Source organism: Rhamphochromis sp. 'chilingali' (genome assembly GCF_963969265.1).
Source record: "Rhamphochromis sp. 'chilingali' genome assembly, chromosome: 5".
Classification (NCBI taxonomy): domain Eukaryota; kingdom Metazoa; phylum Chordata; class Actinopteri; order Cichliformes; family Cichlidae; genus Rhamphochromis; species Rhamphochromis sp. 'chilingali'.
This window is the reverse complement of record NC_137932.1, coordinates 15,252,900-15,274,303: the sequence shown is the minus strand read 5'-3', so window position 1 is coordinate 15,274,303 and position 21,404 is coordinate 15,252,900. Positions and strand designations below refer to the sequence as shown.

The 21,404-nt window shown below is 41.9% G+C and overlaps 1 protein-coding gene across 5 annotated transcripts in view; it reads left to right on the top strand.

The window, feature by feature from the left end:
* gphnb (gephyrin b) overlaps positions 1 to 21,404 on the top strand; it is a 112,055-nt gene that overhangs the window by 18,183 nt on the left and 72,468 nt on the right. For all 5 annotated transcript variants that reach the window (XM_080883760.1, XM_080883758.1, XM_080883759.1 and 2 more), the window contains exon 2: positions 17,904 to 17,982. In XM_080883760.1, coding sequence (XP_080739886.1) covers positions 17,904 to 17,982 — 79 coding nt within the window. The remainder of the gene's footprint in view (positions 1 to 17,903; positions 17,983 to 21,404) is intronic.

The window sequence follows — 21,404 nt, the reverse complement described above, 5'->3', positions numbered from 1 at the left end:
CTGCAACTAATGACCCTTATCCATACTCAGCTGATAATGTCTACATTTAATCAATGCACTGTTTGGTCTTTAAAAGATCACATAACAGCAAAAATCCCATAACAGTTTTCAGTTTGTTTTATTCAACCAACAGTCCATAGCCCAGAGATATTCATTTTTATGTAAATAAGTCACAGAATGAAAGCCACAATTTAGAATTGAGAAGCTAGAGCCAGCAAAAGCTTAGCAAATTTAGTTGCTGATTAATTTCCCTTCAATTGAATTGCTTATTCGACTAATCGTTTACGCACTTGAGGGATTTGCAAAACACTTTGCTTGTTCCTCTTCAGGCCTATGTGGATGTGGAAAGTGTAATTTGGGCTTGTTGAGGTGCTTCAAGTGTTTGGCATGTCCAACCACAAGGAGACTCTGGGAAACACTGGATGCCTTTGCTTACAGTGCTACTCCACAACCCTGAACTGAATAATACTTAGAAGGTTGATGCATGGATCTGTCAGTGGATGGGTGCATTAGAACAGCATCAGTTTCTGATTCATGCTTCTTTTCACTTTCTTTCAACACCTACCAGCTAAATAATGCAGGTGTCATTGTTTACTTTTAGGAAGTAGTAGCCACAAGTTTCCACACCTAAGAAGCCCATATTGTTTAAAGCTGCAGAGTGCAGTGCTCAGTACTCTTGGTTGCTGCAGAGTTTTATTTGCTCTGTTCCACCGATTTCACGATGATTGTTGGCACAATGTCCTAAAGCCGCAGCTGTGCTGATCAGGCTTTTGTTTTGCCTTTTTAGAAGCGAGGCTGGCATGAAATGGGATTTGTGGACAGAGAGCGGAGACTGGTCATGGGGAGGGCAGCTGGTAGACCAGGCGATGATGAAGCTGCCATCTTTGCTACATGGGGACCCTGTGGAGATGCAGTTTAGATTAACTTTCCACTTAGTGAACAATGTGTCACTTACAATATGGACGACTCTTTTGCCCCAGAAATCGTCTTGACAGCTGCACCTCTTGGGACTTGTTTGTCCCAATCAGGATTGGAGTTGTGGTTGTGCATTTGTCCTGCCCATCAAATGATTCCCCTCTCAGCATGAATGTGACCATTTGCTCTGATCAGAAATGAGACACTGATTCTCAGTGGCTTTCTGTCAGTATAACCTTGACCTGTAACCCTTATTGCAGTACCATAACCGTTGGTCTGTTCCTCCCTCTGCCTTTGAGCTTCTCTACCTTCCTTCATATGAGTGAGACATATCGCAGAGGAGCAGGGAGCGCATTAAGCTTCCTCCTCTATGAAGACCAATCGATACCTGATCTGATTAGGCCTCAGCACATATGTACCACTACAAACCCTGAACGCCAACAGATTAAGAGCCCCATTGCTTATCTTAGCCAATAGCTATACATTTCAGAGGCTAACCGCTCTCCACCCTTCGATCTTTACTCATTTTAATTGACGTTTAATAAGTGAGGTGAGTGGGGTTTTTTTTTTTCCATGTTGTTGTTCCATGTTCAAACTGGGATGCGTAAATCTGTGGTTGTACTGCTGCAGCCTCGCATGAGCATCTTGGAAGGATAAAGGAGGAGGTGGGGGTGGAAGAAAGTGGAGGAGAGAGAAAGAGAGAGAGAAGGGAATTGGAGGCAGAGGGGTGGGGTGGGGGGTGGGGGGCTTCTAAAGGAGATATCAAAAATGTACAGCTATACCGATGCCAGTGTAAGCACTTCTATTGAAATCAATAGAGCTGCTCTCAAACTCATTTTGGCTTCTAACAAGAGAATGGTACCTGGCCGATTAATGGAGCAGTCATAGATATAACACACACAGCTCGGTATTTGTTTGCATTTTGTAATCCTCAAAATGACAATATCCATTATCTTTTAAATATGTTGTTTTCTGAATTCCGTAAATCAGCCAGCGAGTTGGTTCACAGAAATTGCACACACACACACAACAGAAAAATACTTTTGATCTAATTTTCCTATATTTAAAATTTTTTGGTAGCACACAAGGACTTTTGTGCTGATAGCCAGTTTAAATTTGAAATCGGCACATAATTTTGTTAATTCTGAGCAAAATCTGGATAATAAATGTTATTTTCACAATAGCCTCCCATCTGAGATGTGACTATTCCTTTAGATATGCTCCTGCACATCAAATGCAGGCGAAGTCTCTTAAATTAAACTGTTATGCATATCACATCAGTATTAATTTTGGGGTCTCCAGTACTTGGGCAAAGTAGGAACTGTCAAATAAATTTAGTCAACAGGTCATGCTGTTTATTGCTATCCCAAGTGGTAGCCACAAAGTGGTATTACGGATTATTAGGAAATAAAAAGGTAAGAGTTTTTCAGCACTGAGCTTATTTATAAATTAAGCTACATCTGTAAACTGTATATAAAAGATGAATATAACAACCGTAATAAAGCAATAGATCTTTCAGCCCAATTCTATTTTTTCTGCATAATCCATCATATAAAATGTAATCAAAAGAAAAAGCCTCCTTTTGAAACTAGTTTTATTAGTTTTAATCTTTTAACTTTACGCATGAAGCAAACATTAAATTATATGCAACATTCTCTGACTGGAAGAAATTTGTTTAACATTTAAACCTATTTTCTGCACATTCCAGCACATAAAATAAAATAGTTTTTTGTGTTTACACTCACTCTTTCAAATAAATGCACGTAAACCACAGCAGAAAATAAATAAAATCAAAGACTCAGCGGTCCTGTTGCTCTATTTTCACCTGTATAGCAGGAGTGGCATAGGCGGAGGTTTGCCCTGGTGCAGGTGTGTCGTAGTGGTCAGTGGAAGGATCTGGGAGTTTGACATTCCCGTGGCGGCGTACTGTCGGTGCTTGCTCTGCTCGGAAGTTTAGGGGTTTTTTCGCTGTAAAAAGAAGTTTTCTTCCCACGCAGTGAACAGCGGACGCTAATGTTTTTGTCACTTTTTACGGAAACAAACTCAAAGTAAGGTCAGTACTTCCACGCTTTAAACGCTGCACGGTCATACTCTCTGCCGCACTCGTTATATTATCCATTGTTGATCTGCACGCAGCTGTTGCAACGAACGTGGCACTCGCTTACGTCACTGTCATGAGTCACTCGCAAACAGTGTTGGGTAAGTTACTTTAAAATAGTAACTTAGTTACATTACTAGTTACTTCTCTCAAAAGTAACTCAGTTACTTCAAGTTACTCGTTACTTTCAAAGTAACTAGTTACTAGGGAAAGTAACTTTGGTTTTACTCAGAATTCTCTTGTTAATGTGTTTCTTCCATAACTTTGCCAGTCTTCTAGCTTGCTTACTTGCCACAGTGCACTGTGCCACCTACCAATAGAAAGGAAAAAATAATGTGCACATTTCCACGAGAGAAAGCCCACGCCTGATTCTATCCTAGCCATTCTATCCTCGCTTTTTACATCCAACACAAAAACTGGAGTCGTGGTGCTTTTGATTGTACTCAGAACTCGGAAATTCTGCCTTCTGAATAGGAAGATGTAGGTAACACCAGACTGCAGATGAGCTGCATACAGGGCTGGACTGGGACAGAAAATCGGCCCGGGCATTTTGACTAGAGACCGGCCCACCATTATAGGAAAAATCATAAAGCCTTTGAATGAAAATAAACACTGTTGTGACAGTGATGTACACTGTTCTGATGGTATATATGTATCAATCTATCAATCGTTTGTTGTAAGATTCAGATAATTATTTTTTAAAAGCTAGACATTTTAAATGAGAATAAGACAGAAAAGTATTTCTTTGTGCCCCCCTTTCCCTGTTAATGCCCTACCTGGCCCCCCTGGCAACACTTTGCTAGATCCGCACCTGCACAGTTACCAGCTGTCAGCTACATAGAAAGGGATCCTGGTGTTATTTGTCTCTCAGAAACAGTTCATAACTTCCCTTCAACTCATTCATGTCACCTAAAAGGTAAACCTGTTTCTCCATCACAGCTCTTATGATTCAGTAAGGACATCTCCTGGTTTCATCTTCATGTTTCCCTCTCACCAGATAACCAAACTGATATCATGACCAGCAGCTTTACAGCTGTGGCTCCAGCAAACATCAGCTGATACTAGAAATTAATATTAAATACATTCTAACAACAGCTGATCAAGCTTAAACGTGCTGCTGTTGTTTAACGCGACCTCTGCTGGTTTCCTCTTTCTGGCGCAAAGTGAGCGATAAACAAACAAGAGAGCCGATCAGCTGATCATTGATCAGTTTTCATGATTGAAGTAGAAACGGGAGAGGGAGGGGGGAGAATGAGAGAAGAAGAGGCAGCTGTGCAGCAAAGACACAGAATAACTCCAGCTTTGTGCCTTTTTCATTGTAGCTGAATTACGGCACAAACTGTTCCTTTTCACCTCAATAAGAAACTCGTAATATTTTCTCTGAATACCAGACGGGACGGTTGGCAACTCTAATAACTTATGAACAAAATAAAGTTCAACATCATTAACTTCATAGCACCCACCCAGCTGTATAGAAACTCTGTCATGCTAGCTAGCACGCAGTACAGAAAAAGTCAGAATAACAAAAATAAACTCCACCTAAACTTGGTTCATATCTGACCCAGAGAGACTGCAGGTCATAACTTCTTACCTGAAGTTCAGTTCACACTTGGACCGGCGGCCGCCTCGGGTCTCTTTTCCTTCTGCGTCCCTTTTCCTTCATCCACCTGCTGGCCTCCACCACTTGCTAATGTTACTGAATCTGTGGAAGCTCCGCGATAGCCACCACACGAAGTAACGAGTAACGACCCTATCTAAAATCCCAGTAACGAGTAACGCGTTCCTGATTTTGGCATAATAACTAGTTACCGTGCTCGTTACCACAATAATAACGTAGTTACTGTAACGCGTTACTTAATAACGCGTTAGTCCCAACACTGCTCGCAAAGAATCACGGTTTTAGTAACGCAGTAACGCAGCGTGCTTACGGGAAAGTAACAGTAATCTAATTACCTTTTTTGCAATAGTAATCCCTTTTTTCTCATTACTTGAAAAAGTAATCGGATTACAGTAACACGTTACTTGTAATGCGTTACTGTAATACTTGTAACGCATTGCTGCCCATCTCTGCAGAGGATGCAATGCTGCCTGGTTGTGTAAGTAAGCTTGGTTAGTAAACACCTTCCAGTGTATGAGTGATGCACACCAACACACACATCTGCCTGTTAGTGTAGTAACTAACAAACTAATAAAGAACTAATAGTGTCATTCACCAAGACTGTAGCGCAGCCTTTTTTTCGACAGCCTGTATTGCACAGCAAGTCATATTATTTGTTCTGTTTGGCAGCTTTTGGAGCAATGGCGCAAGCTATGTCCGCTTTACAGTATCCAAATGGATGCGTTATGAAAAACAAAAAATCACCCACGGTGTAGATGACATGAAGGGAAAACTCATCCATAGAAAACAAAACCATGTGTGTACCAAGCTGTAAGCTTTTTAATGCCGTTAAGCTGGAAATTGTAAAAAAAATAAAATAAAAATTGGAGCCAGCCTTTCTTACTTGCGAACATTAAAAACTAAATCTAATCATTTTTCAGGAGGAAGTTAAAAAAATTTGGAATCAGAACCTCAAAAACATTCTTCTGCAGTGAGAGACTGAGAAAATTACATTTAGTGGATGTGGGCGTGTGTCATACTAGGTAGACAAAAACCCAAATTACCCACATTGTGAAATAGCGTTGGTGGCAAAATAGAATTCACTGTATACATACTTTATTTTTTAATTTCTTGTCAGCTACTATAGATAGTGTGTTTCCCTGCTTGAACCCCTGTGACTTGTGTACATCCAATGTGAAAATTACTGATTTCTTTTTTGCCCTCACCTATACTTCAAATGGCATATAGTAATAGTAATAGTAGTAATAGTAATAGGGCTATAGTAAAATAGGCCTATAGTAAAATGAATGTGTGAATGCTTGCTCTCGTGCATTCTACATACTAGCACTCGTGTTTATAAAATGCCCAGTGAACATTTAGCTTGTGTGTATGTGTGCATAAACAGCTGTTGGAAATGCCACAGAGAGCTGGCTTGCCGTGGGCTCTCTGCCATCGAAATGTCATGCTACATGGGGGAAAAGCTGTGATACCTCATCCCCCAACAGCCACACTCTCGCCCAACCTTCTTACTACATGCACACACGTGCACGCACTCCTGACTGGCTATATTGTAATGCAACGCCGAGCCACAGACACATTCATCACGCCTGTTGTCATTAGAAACAAGCCTCATTATACTCAGAGCCTGTGGTTTATGATTAATATTTGCAAGGGGTGTGGCAGATTGTCAAGCCCCTCCAATCCATTGATTTCATTGAACAAGAAAAACATAGATTGGGGAAGAAGATGGAGGCTGCTGAGGGGTAAGAGTGTGTGTGTGTGTGTGTGTGTGTGTGTGTGTGTGTGTGTGTGTGTGTGTGTGTGTGTGTGTGTGTGTGTGTGTGTGTGTGTGGGTGGGTGGGTGGGTGGAGGGTGAGCTGCAGGGGCATTCCAGCCATGGTGTGGGAAATAAGATGAAGGACAACGAAAGAGAAAGAAGGGTGACATAATCAAGGCCCCCGTACTCCTTGCTGCTGTAAATTGTCTCTGGAACTTTTCTACGCAGCTTCATTAGTGAGTGTCTTTTCAATATTTATGGCTATGTTAATAAAACATTAGTACCTGAGGCCTTTGTGGAGAGCTGCAGGTGGCTGCAGGTTTTTAGTAATATTTGGATCATAAAGAGAAGTTCAGGTAAGTGTGATGCAGAGTGACTGCAAGGAGCTCACCTGTGGTGGGACTAACATTTGGATGACTGTGGCAACTCTGATGGTGGGTAGTTTGCAATTCACTGCCTCACACCACCTGCTTTGACTGCTGGTACTTTTGTCATTCGATATTGTTTGTAGGTAGTGTTGTAGAGTAACCATAAACTGCATTAACGTGGACGCTGTTTTGGACGGGTTTTGTATCAAGCATTGAAGTGTTGAGTTGGGCATTTGGAGATGAATGCACACAAGCAAAGTATGAATATGGATAAGAAGCAGGGAACATTGTAAATGACAATGTTGCCACACTCTAATGCATACTTTCCTTTTTAATCACCTGTTTTTCTCTAAATGGGACCAAAATGTGCATAATGAACATCACATTGCATTAAAGAAGACTTCAAGCTAGCAATTGACACCATAAACTCATTAAGATGTTTATTCTGGTATTAAATAAAGTGAGAAGCTCAGTCATTTTCACATAGGCTTCTTTAAAGAAACTGCTGGAAAGAATCTAGGTTTCCTTTTGCAGTGCACTCTCAAAGGTTTCACTGTAAAACTAGATGTGGAAAAAAATTATAGTTTACTAAAATACAAATGAAAACTTTTCACAAACAGTAAAAGTAACTGAAATGATTTTGTGAACTTTAAAAAAGTAACTAAAATCAAATCAAAAGGAGAGAGGAAATATCCTTAGTTTTAGTATTTATTAGTATGGTAACTTTTTATTAGAAAACTTGCCTGATGAGCCTTTGAAGGCGGTAATTTTTAAGACTGGATGAGAGTCAATTTTATTTCAACAAGTTCTGTGTTTTATTGTAATACCAGTGCTGATTTTCCTAAATCTTCCTAAATCTTGCCTCTGACATTTGCCCTCTAACACTGAAACTACTAAAAACGCATTGATAAAGGTAGGAGCCAGATTTACTAAGGTTTTTATGGCGTTAAACAAACTGCTGTCAGTATCTACAAAGACACTGAGAAGATTGTGTGTACGAAGCCGGGAGGTTGCGTTTTTGCAACTGAGCCTCTTGGATTAAAAAAAAAGGTATAGATTATATAGCCACCTAATTCAAAATTTGTTTAGTGAATTCAGAGGTGACCTCGAACCTTCACCCAAAGGGAGTCAGCTTACACCAGCAACAACAAAATTCTTCCAACTCTTTCATTTTTGGTGTTGGTCCTTTTCAGAATACTGTGGCTTCTGTAGCAGGAATTTCATGAGGTTCAAAGCTAAATGCCTGAAAAACAGAGAGACCAGAGCGAGGACGATGTTGTCTTTGGACCCTATCCTGAATATACTCAGGCCCCGGTTTGATATCAGGCACAGGAAGTCTTAAAAAGCGGTCTATTTTTTCATTTTGATGTTTTAGATGGTTTGATAGTTTGAAGGTGCTTTTTGTTTTTGGTCCGTTTAATAAACTAAACACATTTTTCCCTTAATAAAGTTTTATTACACTTAAACAGTGAAATATTAATTCAACTTGTAAACTTAAACTGAACCACAGACAGTGCAAACAGTTTTCACTCTGATTTCGTAGCTATGATCGAATATGGCTGTTTTTAGTCGTAGATCTACACAAATTCAGCTGCATGCACTGACAGCACGTGAGGGATAGATCACAGATGGGCAAACATCTGTAATCTATGATTGTTTATCCTTTTAATTAACATTGATAGATAGCATAGATAAATTGTGCTGGTACTGTCCACCAGTTGCAAAGTATAGAAATAAACGTTTGTCAATCAAACATTTCTGGTTCATTTTATCCCTTCAAGTGTTGTAAGTTGTCTTAATACATGAATGCTGCATAACGCTGTGTCAAAATATTGTTGCAGTTTACAGTTCTACATTGGAACCTGTCAATTAATGAAGCTTGTTTCCATTATAATGACTCTGTCAGGCAGACTGCCACATAGGCCTACTTTTAACGTGTACGTGTGACCTATATTTAAATGCTTTTCTGATTACAGTGAACAAGTCTGTCCTGTTAGTAATTACCCACAGCTGGCAGATTGGGCATGACATATGCATAAAACAGCAAAACCTTTGTAGATCACCGCAAAACTAACCCATTTGGGGTTTGCCCTCACAAGCCTTGTTTTGCCCTGTTTAGTAAATCTGGCTTTAAAAGCAGAGCTTGGTCCATTTGAATATTTAATATCCTAACAAATCTCTGAAATCTCAGCTATATAAAGTATTTTTACAATGGCACCAGCCTCTAGAGGCAGAGGCTCAAGTAAACAGTTAAACGTGAAGTAAAGGAATGAAACAAAATCAACCTGGCAATGACACGGCAAGTGCTAACACACATAATCAAGTATACTAAAACAATGCTAACACAACCTTGCAAAGCCAGAAGCATTTATGGCGAAACTAAAAGCTGAAATGTAAAAATAGAAAAAGAACTACAGAGGTGGAATATCATATGCCGCAGAAGAGAATGGGAAAAGAGAGAGCAATAAGATATCTGCTGCGCCTAGATATGAACCTAACAGCTAGATGTGAAGACCTGCAGAATAGACTGAGAGGCAATAATTTGAGAATATATTGTGTGCCTTAGGGGAGTGAGGAAAAAGATGTTAAGGAGTTTGCAAAGGAGCTGATACAATTCACAAATAGAGAGCTCACCGTTCACTAACAACCAAACTAAAAAACCCACCAGCAATCCTTAATTGTAATATGTGTGAACTACTTGGTCATACAAGCATGGACCTGAAAACTTGTCGAAGTAAATGTTCTTTGTAGACCATAACTACTCACTTTTTAAAAAAAGTCTCTGACCTTAAATGAGACGCCTGCGGTTCTTTAATATTGTTCTGGGTTCTTTTGTGACCTCCTGGATGAGTAGTCGTTGTCTTCTTCTTCGGGTAATTTTGGTCAGCCGTTCACTCCTGGGACGGTTCGCCACTGTTCCAAATTTTCTCCATTTGTGCATAATGGCTCTCACCGGGGCAGCACGGTGGTTAGCACTGTTGCCGCACAGGAAGAAGGTCCTGAGTTCAATTCCACCATCAGGCCGGGGTCTTTCTGTGTGGAGTTTGCATGTTCTCCCCGTGTTTGCGTGGGTTCCCTCCGGGTACTCCGGCTTCCTCCCACCGTCCAAAGACATGCAGCTTGTGGGGATAGGTTAATTGGATAATCCAAAATGCCACTAGGTGTGAATGTGCGAGTGAATGTGAGTGCGAATGGTTGTCTGTCCCTGTGTGTTAGCCCTGCGACAGACTGGCGACCTGTCCAGGGTGTACCCCGCCTCTCGCCCTATGACAGCTGGGATAGGCTCCAGCGCCCCCCGCGACCCTGAAAAGGATAAGCGGAAGCGAATGGATGGATGGATGGATGGATGGCTCTCACCGTGGTTCATTTAAATCCCAAAGCCTTAGAAATGTCTTTGTAACCCTTTCCAGACACTTGGAAATCAGGAAGGGGGAAAACAATTTTTCACACCACTGTACATGCTGTTCACACATATAACACTAAACAAAGAACCCACCCAACAGTTATTACCTCATACCCAAGCTATCAATAAACAATTCCTGAGCACAGGAAAAATGGAGCCAATGCAGTAGTTTTCTTTTCCTTGATCAGGCAGATGCCAGGTTTTTTTTAAGGACTCCTCCAAACCTTTTTGACAATTTGATAAGGAAAAATTTGAAAAAACATTTAAGTGTTGATGTTGAGTCTCGTGATCAAATGTCATTCTGTCATGTTCAAAGAACAATTATATACTGACCCTGACTCTTGGCTTTCAAGTTACGAATATTCCCCACAGTCTTTGCCTATTTAGGCAGAAGAACGGAATAAATTGTGAGGCTAAAGAGAGACTGAAACTATAGATAGTCAGGCGTATCTGGGAGCACTCGGGGTTCTCTTCCCCCATTTTCCTTCTTCTTTTCTTGTACCTTTATATGTTCTATTCATCTCCATGTGTTTTATTTATTCCTCTGCATCTCTCTTCTCACACACTCCCATTACCAGTCTTTTCCCCGTCTTCCCATTTTACCGTACAACTCCCTTTCCTCTCCTTCTTCCTTTTTCTGTACTCCCTCTTTGTTTTCAGAGTACTCCCACTGCTGCTCCCATCTGTCTTCTTTTCTGTGTTCACCTTCTTTTTTATCCAGTGTGAATTGCTCTGTTAATCCTCTCAGGGTTGGGCTCCAATTTACCCTCCCTCAACTCCACATGTCCATCCTACCACCTCTCCTCCTCCTCCTTTTTTTTTTTTTTTTTACTCAGGCTGGGATGGAGCTGCCTCATCTCCAGGGAGGCAGGCAGGGGGAGAGTTGCATGAGCCGGGCTGGGAATGGTCCCTCCCTGCATGCCTGGGACACAGCTGTGAAGAACAGAACTGTCTTCCTCTCTCCGTCCTTCTTTCTCTGCACATCTGGTGCGTAGGGGGGACTGGGCCATGCTGTGTTGTGTTGTTTTGTCCTTGGCGCGACACGGCTGCCGGATTTTGGCCGGGCCACTTTGTAGTAGGTTTGGATTTGAGATGCAAATCGGCCCATTGCTATGCCCACACGGATGAGCCAGGCTCCTTTGGTTATAGTAAGCAGTGGTTATTAAGCCAATGGATTAATTATTAGCCACAGTGCTAGCGTGGGCCCAGTGCCTTTTTGAGTTGTTTCCCTCTGTAGTTTTCTTCAGCGGCTGGCTCAGTAGTAGCAGGTGGAGTGTCGCACTAGTTGCATTATGTAACTCCACCCCAATTTAGATCTGACTTCAAATAAATGAAAATCAAGCTGCTGGTTGGCTCCTTTCCCCATGGATATAAATAGCATTTTCAAATCTTATCTAGAAACAGTGTTGTAGAGGGGAGAGGCTTTGAAATGCAGCCCGACGATTAGGATCCCATTGTTCCGCTCCACACCCCCTCCATTTTCCTGACTGCTTACAGTAAGCCTGAGGTTCTGTGTGCATGTGACTATATGCGTACTCTTGCACATGTGTATGCCTTGATCTTTAGCACGTGTGATTGAGATAGCAGGTAATGGCAAGATAGCATGTGCATCTGCATGGTGTCGTGGATTTGGGAGTTTGAGTAATTGGTGTGTGTGCGTGTGTGTGTTGCTGCTGGGTGTGTCTTTGATGATGGATGCTGTGCTTCTGCTGCTTACCCCACTGCTCCTCACAGAATTAACAAGGTTGCTAAGATACAGTGGGCTTATATTAGATTAGGTTATCTGCCGTTATTGCTGTTACTATATTTTACCCAGCACCGTGAAGCTTTTATTAATTTGGAAATTTACCCTGCCATGGAATGAAGATGCTGGTATTTGTGCACCATTGCTCCTCTCCTCTCCTGGCTAAGAAAGGGGTTGTAGTACTGAAAGCCCCCTAGTCAGATGTCTACCCCACCCTGTTACAATCTGGAGGCGGATCCAAACCTCTATTCATCATTAAGCCCATTTAATCCAAGGCCTGGGGCCCAGTGTTTCCATTTGATGGAGAACAAGCCAGTAAAATAGATGACAAGAGGTAGTGATATCACTTTGGTAGAGGCTTATTGGTGTGCAGAGGTGTTGTCCCTCCCACCGGTAGATGTCAGCCCAATCCAGTGTTTGACCCCCCAGAGTAGCTTCTCCGGGGCTGGAGGGCCACTTGCACTGCTGTTAGCAGATAAAGAAGAAAAAACAATAGAGGTGCCAAGTGGGCTGCTGAGAAAATGAGACGATACCCTACTATCCCAGCGCTAGTGAAATTGCAGATTTTTTTCACATGTACAGATGTAATGAGCAACTTATAGCCAGCTGGATTTCTGTGTCCTTCTTTCAAAGCAGCAGGGTATATAGTCTTACTCATGGCGGAAGTGTCACAATGGGACTGGAAGCAAACTTTATCCATTCTGCTCTGCACTGATTTGTAATCTAGCTAAGCCCCGTTGCTGATCCATATAAGAGCCTCCAAGGTTGTGCGTGTCAGTGTATAGGTGTGTTCTTACACCTTGAAAGTAGAGTGCAACATTTAATAGGCATCTAAACACATCTATACACCGGCACACTGTGTGTGTAAGCTATGTGATGGGTGTGGAAGGACCTGTTATAAGAGAAAACCCCATTAGTGTGGAATCCCAGGGAGATGATGAGAGTTGACTGTTTTATGTCCTGGAAATGATTAAGTGGAACAGGCTAGCGGTTTATGAAGCAGCAGTCTCTGCTAGCGGCTAACAGACTGACAGCACACAGACAGCTAGCTAGTCAAGCAACTTACTCTTTTACAGACGCTTCCTGCCTAGTTGCATGCTAGCATTACCTATATCACAGAGACACCTAACCTGGTCTGTTTGCTGACTTCATTGTCCGTTTCACCATCACTAATAGCATAGTTTTATTTTTGAGGCTGCAGCTGAGTCCGAGTTATAAACCAAAATAAACTAATTCTAAGTCGGTTATGGACTGATACTTATATAGTGCTATTTAACACATAAAGCACTTTTTTACTACTCATTCCCCTTCTTAACTTTCATCTATGCTTTGTTAGTGCTTAGTAACATTCAGTCAGGGATCAGTCCATCGACCTTCTGATTGGAAGGTGATCCACTCGATCACCTGAGCTACAGCCTCTTATCACTTCAGGTTTATACTAATCAAAGAATAGACTATAACTAATTAATGCAGTGCAATATTTGGAGATCCTACTCACAACTTGAAAACAACAATTCAGATGTTTTGTCTGTTGTTTTGCATGTTTGCTTATGCATAAGTCTTTTGCATCATCTTGTGACATCATCAAGAATGGCAAATGGCGGGCAGGCGGAGTGGACACCTAATTTTATGAATGCGATAACTCGAGAAGGAGGCAGCGTAGGAGGTTCAAACTGATACCACATCTCTGACGAGTTCGAAACTCAGTGACCTCAAGGTCAGAGGTCAAGTTTTCTGAAAATCTCGTGAACGCAATAACTGGAGATAACTTAGATTGTCTGGAATAACTTCACTGATGTGACAAATCTAGTCATGTTTTGTTTTGTGTGTGTGTGGGACTTGCTCAAATGGAAGATCGGGATTTGCAGTTTTGATGTGATTTTATTTTCAGTTATATTAATGTGCGCACAGATGTTTACCATAATCATCACCACTACATACAGCAGATGGCAATGAAAAGACACCTTTTACTGAGGCATAACTTATTATTAACATAAACAAAAATGAGCATTTTTTTGTAAATGACATTGTTTTTGTCACTCCTTAACAAATAAGCAATGTGTATTATTTCGACCCCGCAGTCTTAGTCCAGCTGAAAGTTTCTAACCCTCTGAAATATAAGAACAAGAACAGTCAGCAAGGTTTCTTGCAGGATCCTTAACATAGTTCTGTCATGTAACCTCTAGAAGGGAAGCCTCTTGGAAATGAGATGTACTTTCTAAAAAACTAAAAAGTTTCCATTTGCTCTTGTAGTCCATGTTGTAGTCTTAGTACTAAAGACTGGTCACGGTAGGGAAGACATTAGTTGCAAGAAAGCAAACAGTCAATAGGAAGAGCAAAAGAAGAAAAAAGACTTGTGAATGACATCTCAAAACCACTAGCTATTATTTAATTCTTTAACTTTTTATTTGCTTTTTTTTTTTTTTAAATGGACTTTAAAGTATCAGCCCAGATGTTCGATGGCCAAACACACCTCAGTCAGCCAATGATTGCTTCTGGTTTTCTAGATTGATGTGTAGGCAAGATATCTATACTGTACCGGGCATTCTTCCACAGGTTTTATTGGCATTGTCTCCATTATTCCAAGGTCAAAGATACATAGCATCAAACTTTTGTCCTATGATGACATTTCTTTCCACTTCCTGATCAGTTCTCTTTTCTTTGTACTCTTGATGTGCTCTCCTGTGCTTTCCCGTGCACTAGCAGTTTACCCTTTAAGAATGTGCAGGAGCCCGTGTTTGCGTTAGGGTGTGATCTAGATCTCATGCGTGGTGCTGCCCTGCGTAATGCTTCTGAAGCACAGGCCTCCTGTTCCCCTCCCACTACTTTAGCCTGGGGACATCCGAGCTTGTGCACTCACACACATTCACAGGCAAATATAAGATGATAAGAGTCAATACCGACAGACACCCCAGAAAAAAAGAGATTAAATAGAAAATTGATCAGGATAACGGAGATACCTGTATGGATAAATGCAATACTTTTAGGGACGTTAAATCAGTACTCAAAATACTTGTTTTTCACTATTTCTTTTTTAATCATTGAAACAATGCAATAGCAATGCACTATAACATTGGTTCAACTTTGTAAATAGTTACTTAGTGGTTCTCCTTTCTTAATATAATATGACTCAGACAAATAGACAGTGACATAAATGTAGAAAAACAATGTAAAAAACTGAACATTTATCCCTAGACTCAATATAAATAACATTGAAAAGAAGAGGACAGTTCAAGGGAAATGTTCGGTTGCACTTGTTATCATTGATGTCCAATATAAAAACTAAATGCATTTGCTCAGAACTGAAACTTTTCTCAAAAGATATGAGCCTGACCACAAAATAGCAGTCAAATAGAAGTCTGTCTGGGGTTTAGCCGTCTGTCTCCTGCTGGATGTCCAGTCATGTAGAAGCATTGACCTTTAGGTTGCAGTATGTACAGTATGCAGCATGGGGTATAGCACCCTCTGGGGTGGGACAGAGGTCACTGCATTGCGTCTTTACTGTCACCGGGAACAGAGTTGCACTTTCTCAGCTGCTCACTGATCAGGTATCATCGTCGTGCTTGTAGAGTTGGAAGTAAAACTCTGCATGTGCTTGCTCTGATGATTAAATCCCTGGTGGCTACTACACCGCATCAGGTGTGAGTAGAATGCAGGCGGGCAGTGAAGGCTTGAGCTGCAGATTCACCTGGAGAAAGGTGCATGGGTGGAGCTACACGGATGGGAGATAGCGATGTCATAAATTCTCACGCCCCTTTTTCCCCTTGCCTTCTCTCTCTCTCTTCCCCATCTACCCTCCCTCTTCCCCCTTCTCTTCCCCTGTCTTCAGCTCTTGCACAGGATCACATTAATATTCCTTTGAAGCCTGTTTCAACTGCAGCCAGATCTCCCTGTCCCTCTCTCACCCGCACTCCTTTCCCCTCCTCATTTTGTTCCCCTTTCTCTCCCTCCTGCTTTCTTTTTGTTTTCCGAGCTATTGTTTTCTAGGAGGGATCACTTTCCCACCATTTCTAACCGGTGCAGAAGGGAGGGGCAGTTTTATTACCCTCAGTCAGGAGTTCCCCTTGTTGCACAAATGCATGCACGCGCACATGGACGCACGCACATACACACTAAGGGGTGGTGGATGCCGATGCCTTTGACAGACCGTGTTGATTGGTTCAGAATGGTTGCTGCCTCTTGTAGGAGAGTGGAACGGCTATTTTTAGATCAAGGGGTAGCTGGGAGAGAAAGACTGAGGAGGGCTCTGTGTGTGCGCGTGTGCAAGAGTGTGTTTGTAAGGAATACTGCAGTCTTGAACGAAGTTTCGTCCTTATACACATACATACGCTCAACCTGATACACACATACACATCCTTGCACTTATGCAGCAGTCCCCCTGTAAAGCCAAGGTGGTGTGTATTCCATGTGCTATCATCCCCTTTTCTCTCCTCCCTCAGACTTTTTCTTTTGCTTCGCCACCACCCCTCTCCGACAATCTTTCTGTCTCTCTTGCTTCTGCCTTTCTTTCTCTCTTTCTGAGAAGGCTCAGTGTGCAAATGTCAGCACTTTCCTATTTATTTGCCAGAGCCTAGAGCAACGTCCTGCTCCCTCTGTTTACCTCCACAGCGCTGCCCCATCGGCACAGCTTTTTTCGCCATTGCCCTTCCCCCTCTTTCAATTTTTTTTTTCATCTTCTACATCTTCCCATTTTCTCTTCCCCAACTCAATCTTTTATTGCCCGCACTCAGATCACGCCATACTTTCCCATCTTTTTTATACAGCTTTGTTGCGTTCTCTTCATTTGAATTCCTCCCCTTTGCCATCTCAATTCCATTTTTTGCACCATTCTTGCTTCACCCATGTCCTTACCCTATCCCTCCGCCCCCACCCCCCCTCCCCCTCCCCACCCGCTCTTGTTCATGGATCATGGCACTTTCATTGGAGTAACATCATGACATTTCCAGTGTTGGCTACGACTAGTGCATCAAGTTTTTTGGCTTAAATCCACCGCCATCACCCCCTCCATTGACTCGTTTTGGATCTATTTTCAGATGCGAGTGCGTGTCTGCTCATGTTTGACCCATCGGATTACAAAACACCTTATCCCTCTCTCCATTATCTTGAAATGTCTCTTTCTGTCTCCTTTTGCTTTGTTACTCATTTTTCTTTCTCCACATATTCATTTTCCTCCCGTCGTACTCTATCCATCACTCTATCTGTCTATCATCACCGCGATGACTCATGTGGCTCACACCTGCTCTGCAGTCAAGGGGGGTTTGCGTGAAGGTGTGGCTTTCCATAGGCTCACCGATATCAAAAGCCTGCACAATGAAGGGTTTGGAAGGGTGTCACTATGTATTTTTCTCACACCCTGACCGTTTTTTTAATTTGCACTATGGTTTGGGTTGGAAGACAGGGTTCAGGCGACAATATAGCAGTTACACCAGACATGATTCTGATATACAGAAACACCTGCCTTATAATAGTCGCAGCTGACAAGTGTGGCTGCAACAAATATCAGCATCCTGTTGTCCCCGTTTTTGACAGGACGAAACCTGTGTGCTGGAGATTCTCTGTTTGCCAAGGCATAGGTGTGAAATGTAAGAATGAAAACAAAAACAGCAGAGATCCATTTAAAGGTGCGTGTGGAGGGATGTTTCCTGGATTTTCCTCCTCTGGTGTTTTTCATCTGTTCACAAGGAGAATCGTTTTGGTTTATTTCACTATTTTCCTTCATCTGGTAATCAGTTCAGTTTCCCACTGTGGATTCACAGGTAGGCACAGTTTGGAAAATTAGAGGAGTAAAAAATAGTAATTTTTCTTGCGTACTGCATTAGGAGGCAGACACAAGAATAAAAAGGTTTATGAACGTAAATTCTTGAGGTTTTCTTTTGCTTTTCCCTTGAAATTACTTGCATTTATGGCAAAGAAAAATCTTTTTCCTGGACTATGCATGTAATATAACATTAGAACTTGGAGCTAACCGCATTTTTTCTTCTTTCTATCGCTGCCTATCCAGTGAGTGACAGCTGTTTTCGAAACCTAGCAGAGGACCGCAGTGGGGTCAACCTCAAAGATCTCGTCCACGATCCCTCCCTGTGAGTACTGCCCTTTTCTAGACAAATGAACACACACACACACAAACACACAGATGAAAGTTGTTTTAAATCTACCACACACAAATGTGATGCACAGTCTCCTGCATGTGTGCGTCTTTGAGTGTAAGCCGCCTTCTTTTAGTGCAGGAGTGTAACTAAGAAGCTAAAAATATCTCTTCAGCTCAACATCAGTGTTGCCCCTCATGAAGAGAATTTCCCAGCATGCATGGCAACAACAAAAGCGCTTGCAGTTCTCTTATCTATAAGGATGAATTCTGGTAGCTGCAAGAAGTCATTATTTACTCAAAAGAAGTTGAAGGAGGGGAAATCAACAGTTGTTAAAAATGTCCCAGTACCACCGTGCTCATTTGGATCATTTATTTCTTAAATAAAGTCATTCATTCAGTCACAAGTGGATTAGTGAAGTCAGGCCGGGCTCACAGTTTAAGTTCATCCTAAAGGTGGGATTCAAAATGGTTGAGGTCAGAATTCTGCGTGAGCCAGTCAGGGAAAGCCGTAAAATTTCAAGCACACCATTGTCTTGTATTTCTTCCATTTAGTGATTTGAGAGTCTTTTTATACCCCTGCAAATATCACACATAGAAGTGCCATCTCATCCTGCGAATACAACACTAAAAAGTGTGACCCCCAACACCAGCCTCAGACACGCTTCTCTAGACATCCGAGCAATTTCTCATGTGACCGTAGACCTGCTGGAGCTACCCTGCTCCCTTGTCACTGTCTCACACTATTCAATATCACTGGAGTGTCACGAGGCCCCACCACCCCCCTGTTGTGGGACCCTGGACTGATCCATGCTTGTCATGTCCTTTACGGTATGTTTATTTTGAGCCTGATGTGTAATTCATGTGTCAACTCCGTGTGACACAAAGAGGGAGTGTGGGCAGCCCTATGCCATGTCATGTGCGTCACGCTCGACAGGGTGCCAGAAAGTGATTAGGGATTCATGACATGCTTGTTTGTACAGTGTTGTGCAGCAGGAGTAGAAATTTTAAGTTGCTTGTTTCATTTTGTTTGTGTATCTATCAGTGCATGCATGCTTTAAACCACGTGTGCGTGCATGTGCGTGTGTGTGGCTGCGTGCCTTACAATATACATATTTTCGAAAGATATTTTAGAGTTGACGGGTCAAGCAAAGCAACAACAGTGTTAAAAGATCCTTCAGTTTCCTTCTGGTATTGATGGAATTGCATTTATTTGCATTAACTCTTTAGCCCTTGGACGCCTACTAGGGGTAACCCTGTATCTCTTTTGTGACCTGAGCGGTTTTTATCATACTCCAGCCCTGCTTCCAGAACAAAATCACTCGATGTACATCAGAAGTTAATAAAGGCGATCTCTTCCTATACAGTTAACTGGGGGAAAAAAACATAATCTGTTTTAATGGTCATCAAACCACATCTTTATTGATGTATTTAGAGTCAAGACTTGTCGCTAAGGGTACTCGGCAGGTTGTCAGACGTCATCTTCATGAGGGTAAGAGTTAAAGACGGGCAACCCTGTTGATATTTGAATATAATAGGTGGATCTATTTTAATATGAGGGATGTAAAAGACTTACAGAGAACTCTTGGCTCGCTCGTTGTGAACTGGGATATGAGAAAATGCAATTGGCTGTTGACAGCTGATAAAAGGTTCTGTTGTGGCCAATAATTTTGTTATAGCCAGTTCATTGTGAGACTGTTGGCTACACGTATTTGATGTTTGTCTCCATGCTGGGCTCCCACTGACTTGAGGGACTCTCATGCTACTAAAGAGCACTTGAGACGAGTGTGTTTTATACCAGTTAACTGACAGAGATGACTAGTGGTAAACCAGCTGCTGTTAAGCATAAAACTGGAAATTGGAAGGCAATGTCAGCATTGGCATCTGTTCTCTCTGGTCTGTTGGGTCGTGGTGATGATTGACCTCCCCTGGCTTAAGAGTCTCCATGCCATGTTAATCCACACCGCACCACAAGTCAGCAGCTCCATCAGGTTGACCACCCAGAACGCCGTGCCCTCAATGTGCCACTGCTGCCATGACAAAGGCACATAGACAGAGATGAAAACAGAAAGAGTGGAGGGGAGCCAGCGAGGGAGAGAGTATTGCAGCACAGCAGGACACATAACATAAACTGTAATCACAGTGTCTTTCAGGCACGCAAATACACATTGGCACATGCAATCAATCAGTCTGCCCAGTTTGACATTCAGGGGTATCCAGAGGTGTGTGTCAGGGCGAGAGAAAAATGATGTGTGGCAAGTAACAGAGGGGGACAAATAAACGATACCTCGAGTCAGGGACACACAGATGAGGATGAGGTGGATGCGTGAACAAGCGGCTCTTTGTATGTGTCTTTTTGTACGCGTTCATACCAAAGTGTCAGCAAGTTTTCATTTGAGTAATTTAGCATAGCGTTAGTCGAGCCCAGCTGCAATCCCAGGCAATCAGCTGATCTCAGTGCAGTCTAATATCAGCTTAAGGTTCAGGTGATAGCTTTCTATTTTACTGGCACTTTTTTTTTCCTGAACACAGCTGCTGTGCATCTGCAGACTGCACTTCAACCTATCATGCTTTGTCTGACTTAAGGTTTAGGGGATGGTGTTGCTGCTTTCTGTATATATCCTTTCTGTAAGGACACTGAGATCCCTCTATCTAGCTGTCGATCTATATTGGTTTGTAATTTACGGAGGACAGATGTGGTCAGGACACTATAGCGGTCCTGACTGAAATATTTTTTTATCAATCCACTTTTTGTGAAAATCTCTGATGATACTATAATTCAAAATAACACTTTGATTGAAAGCCCATGCTGATGGGTGTTTTTCTTTGTTATTGTTTTGTTTATTTTTATTTTTTGTCATGCATTTTCCTCTTTTTTGCTTTTTGTTCTTTTTTGTAACTTACAAGTGTTAATGCTCTTTAGCCCTTCATCGCTCTACCTTTAATAAAGCTGCAGCATGTCAATTTATGAACATGAATCCCAGATATAATGATTGCAAAGCTATATAACCCAATAGATACATGGAAACTTAGGCTCCTTCTGGCTTATGTTAATTGGTTACTGCAGTTAACATTGCGTATTATCATCTGTTGCCAAGAAAATGTTACATCTATGACATTTGCTTCATGGGTCATTGTAGCTATTAGCATTTATGTTAAAGGTATGAAGGTATGTGTATGTGTCCCTCCCTTCATAACAGTTAATCTCGTGTCTTTCTGGTCTCTGCCTTCCAGTGACTCGTGTTGTAACGACCCTTTGTCAATTTTATAAATGATTATGGCTAAGAATAGCTAGAAGCCAATCAGATGCATGATAGTAGGCCTAATTTTATTGTCAGGAGATGGTCGTGGGACAAAGACGCAATTGTAAATCTGTGCTGCTAGAGATCCAGCACCAATAAACAGTCGAAGGCCAGA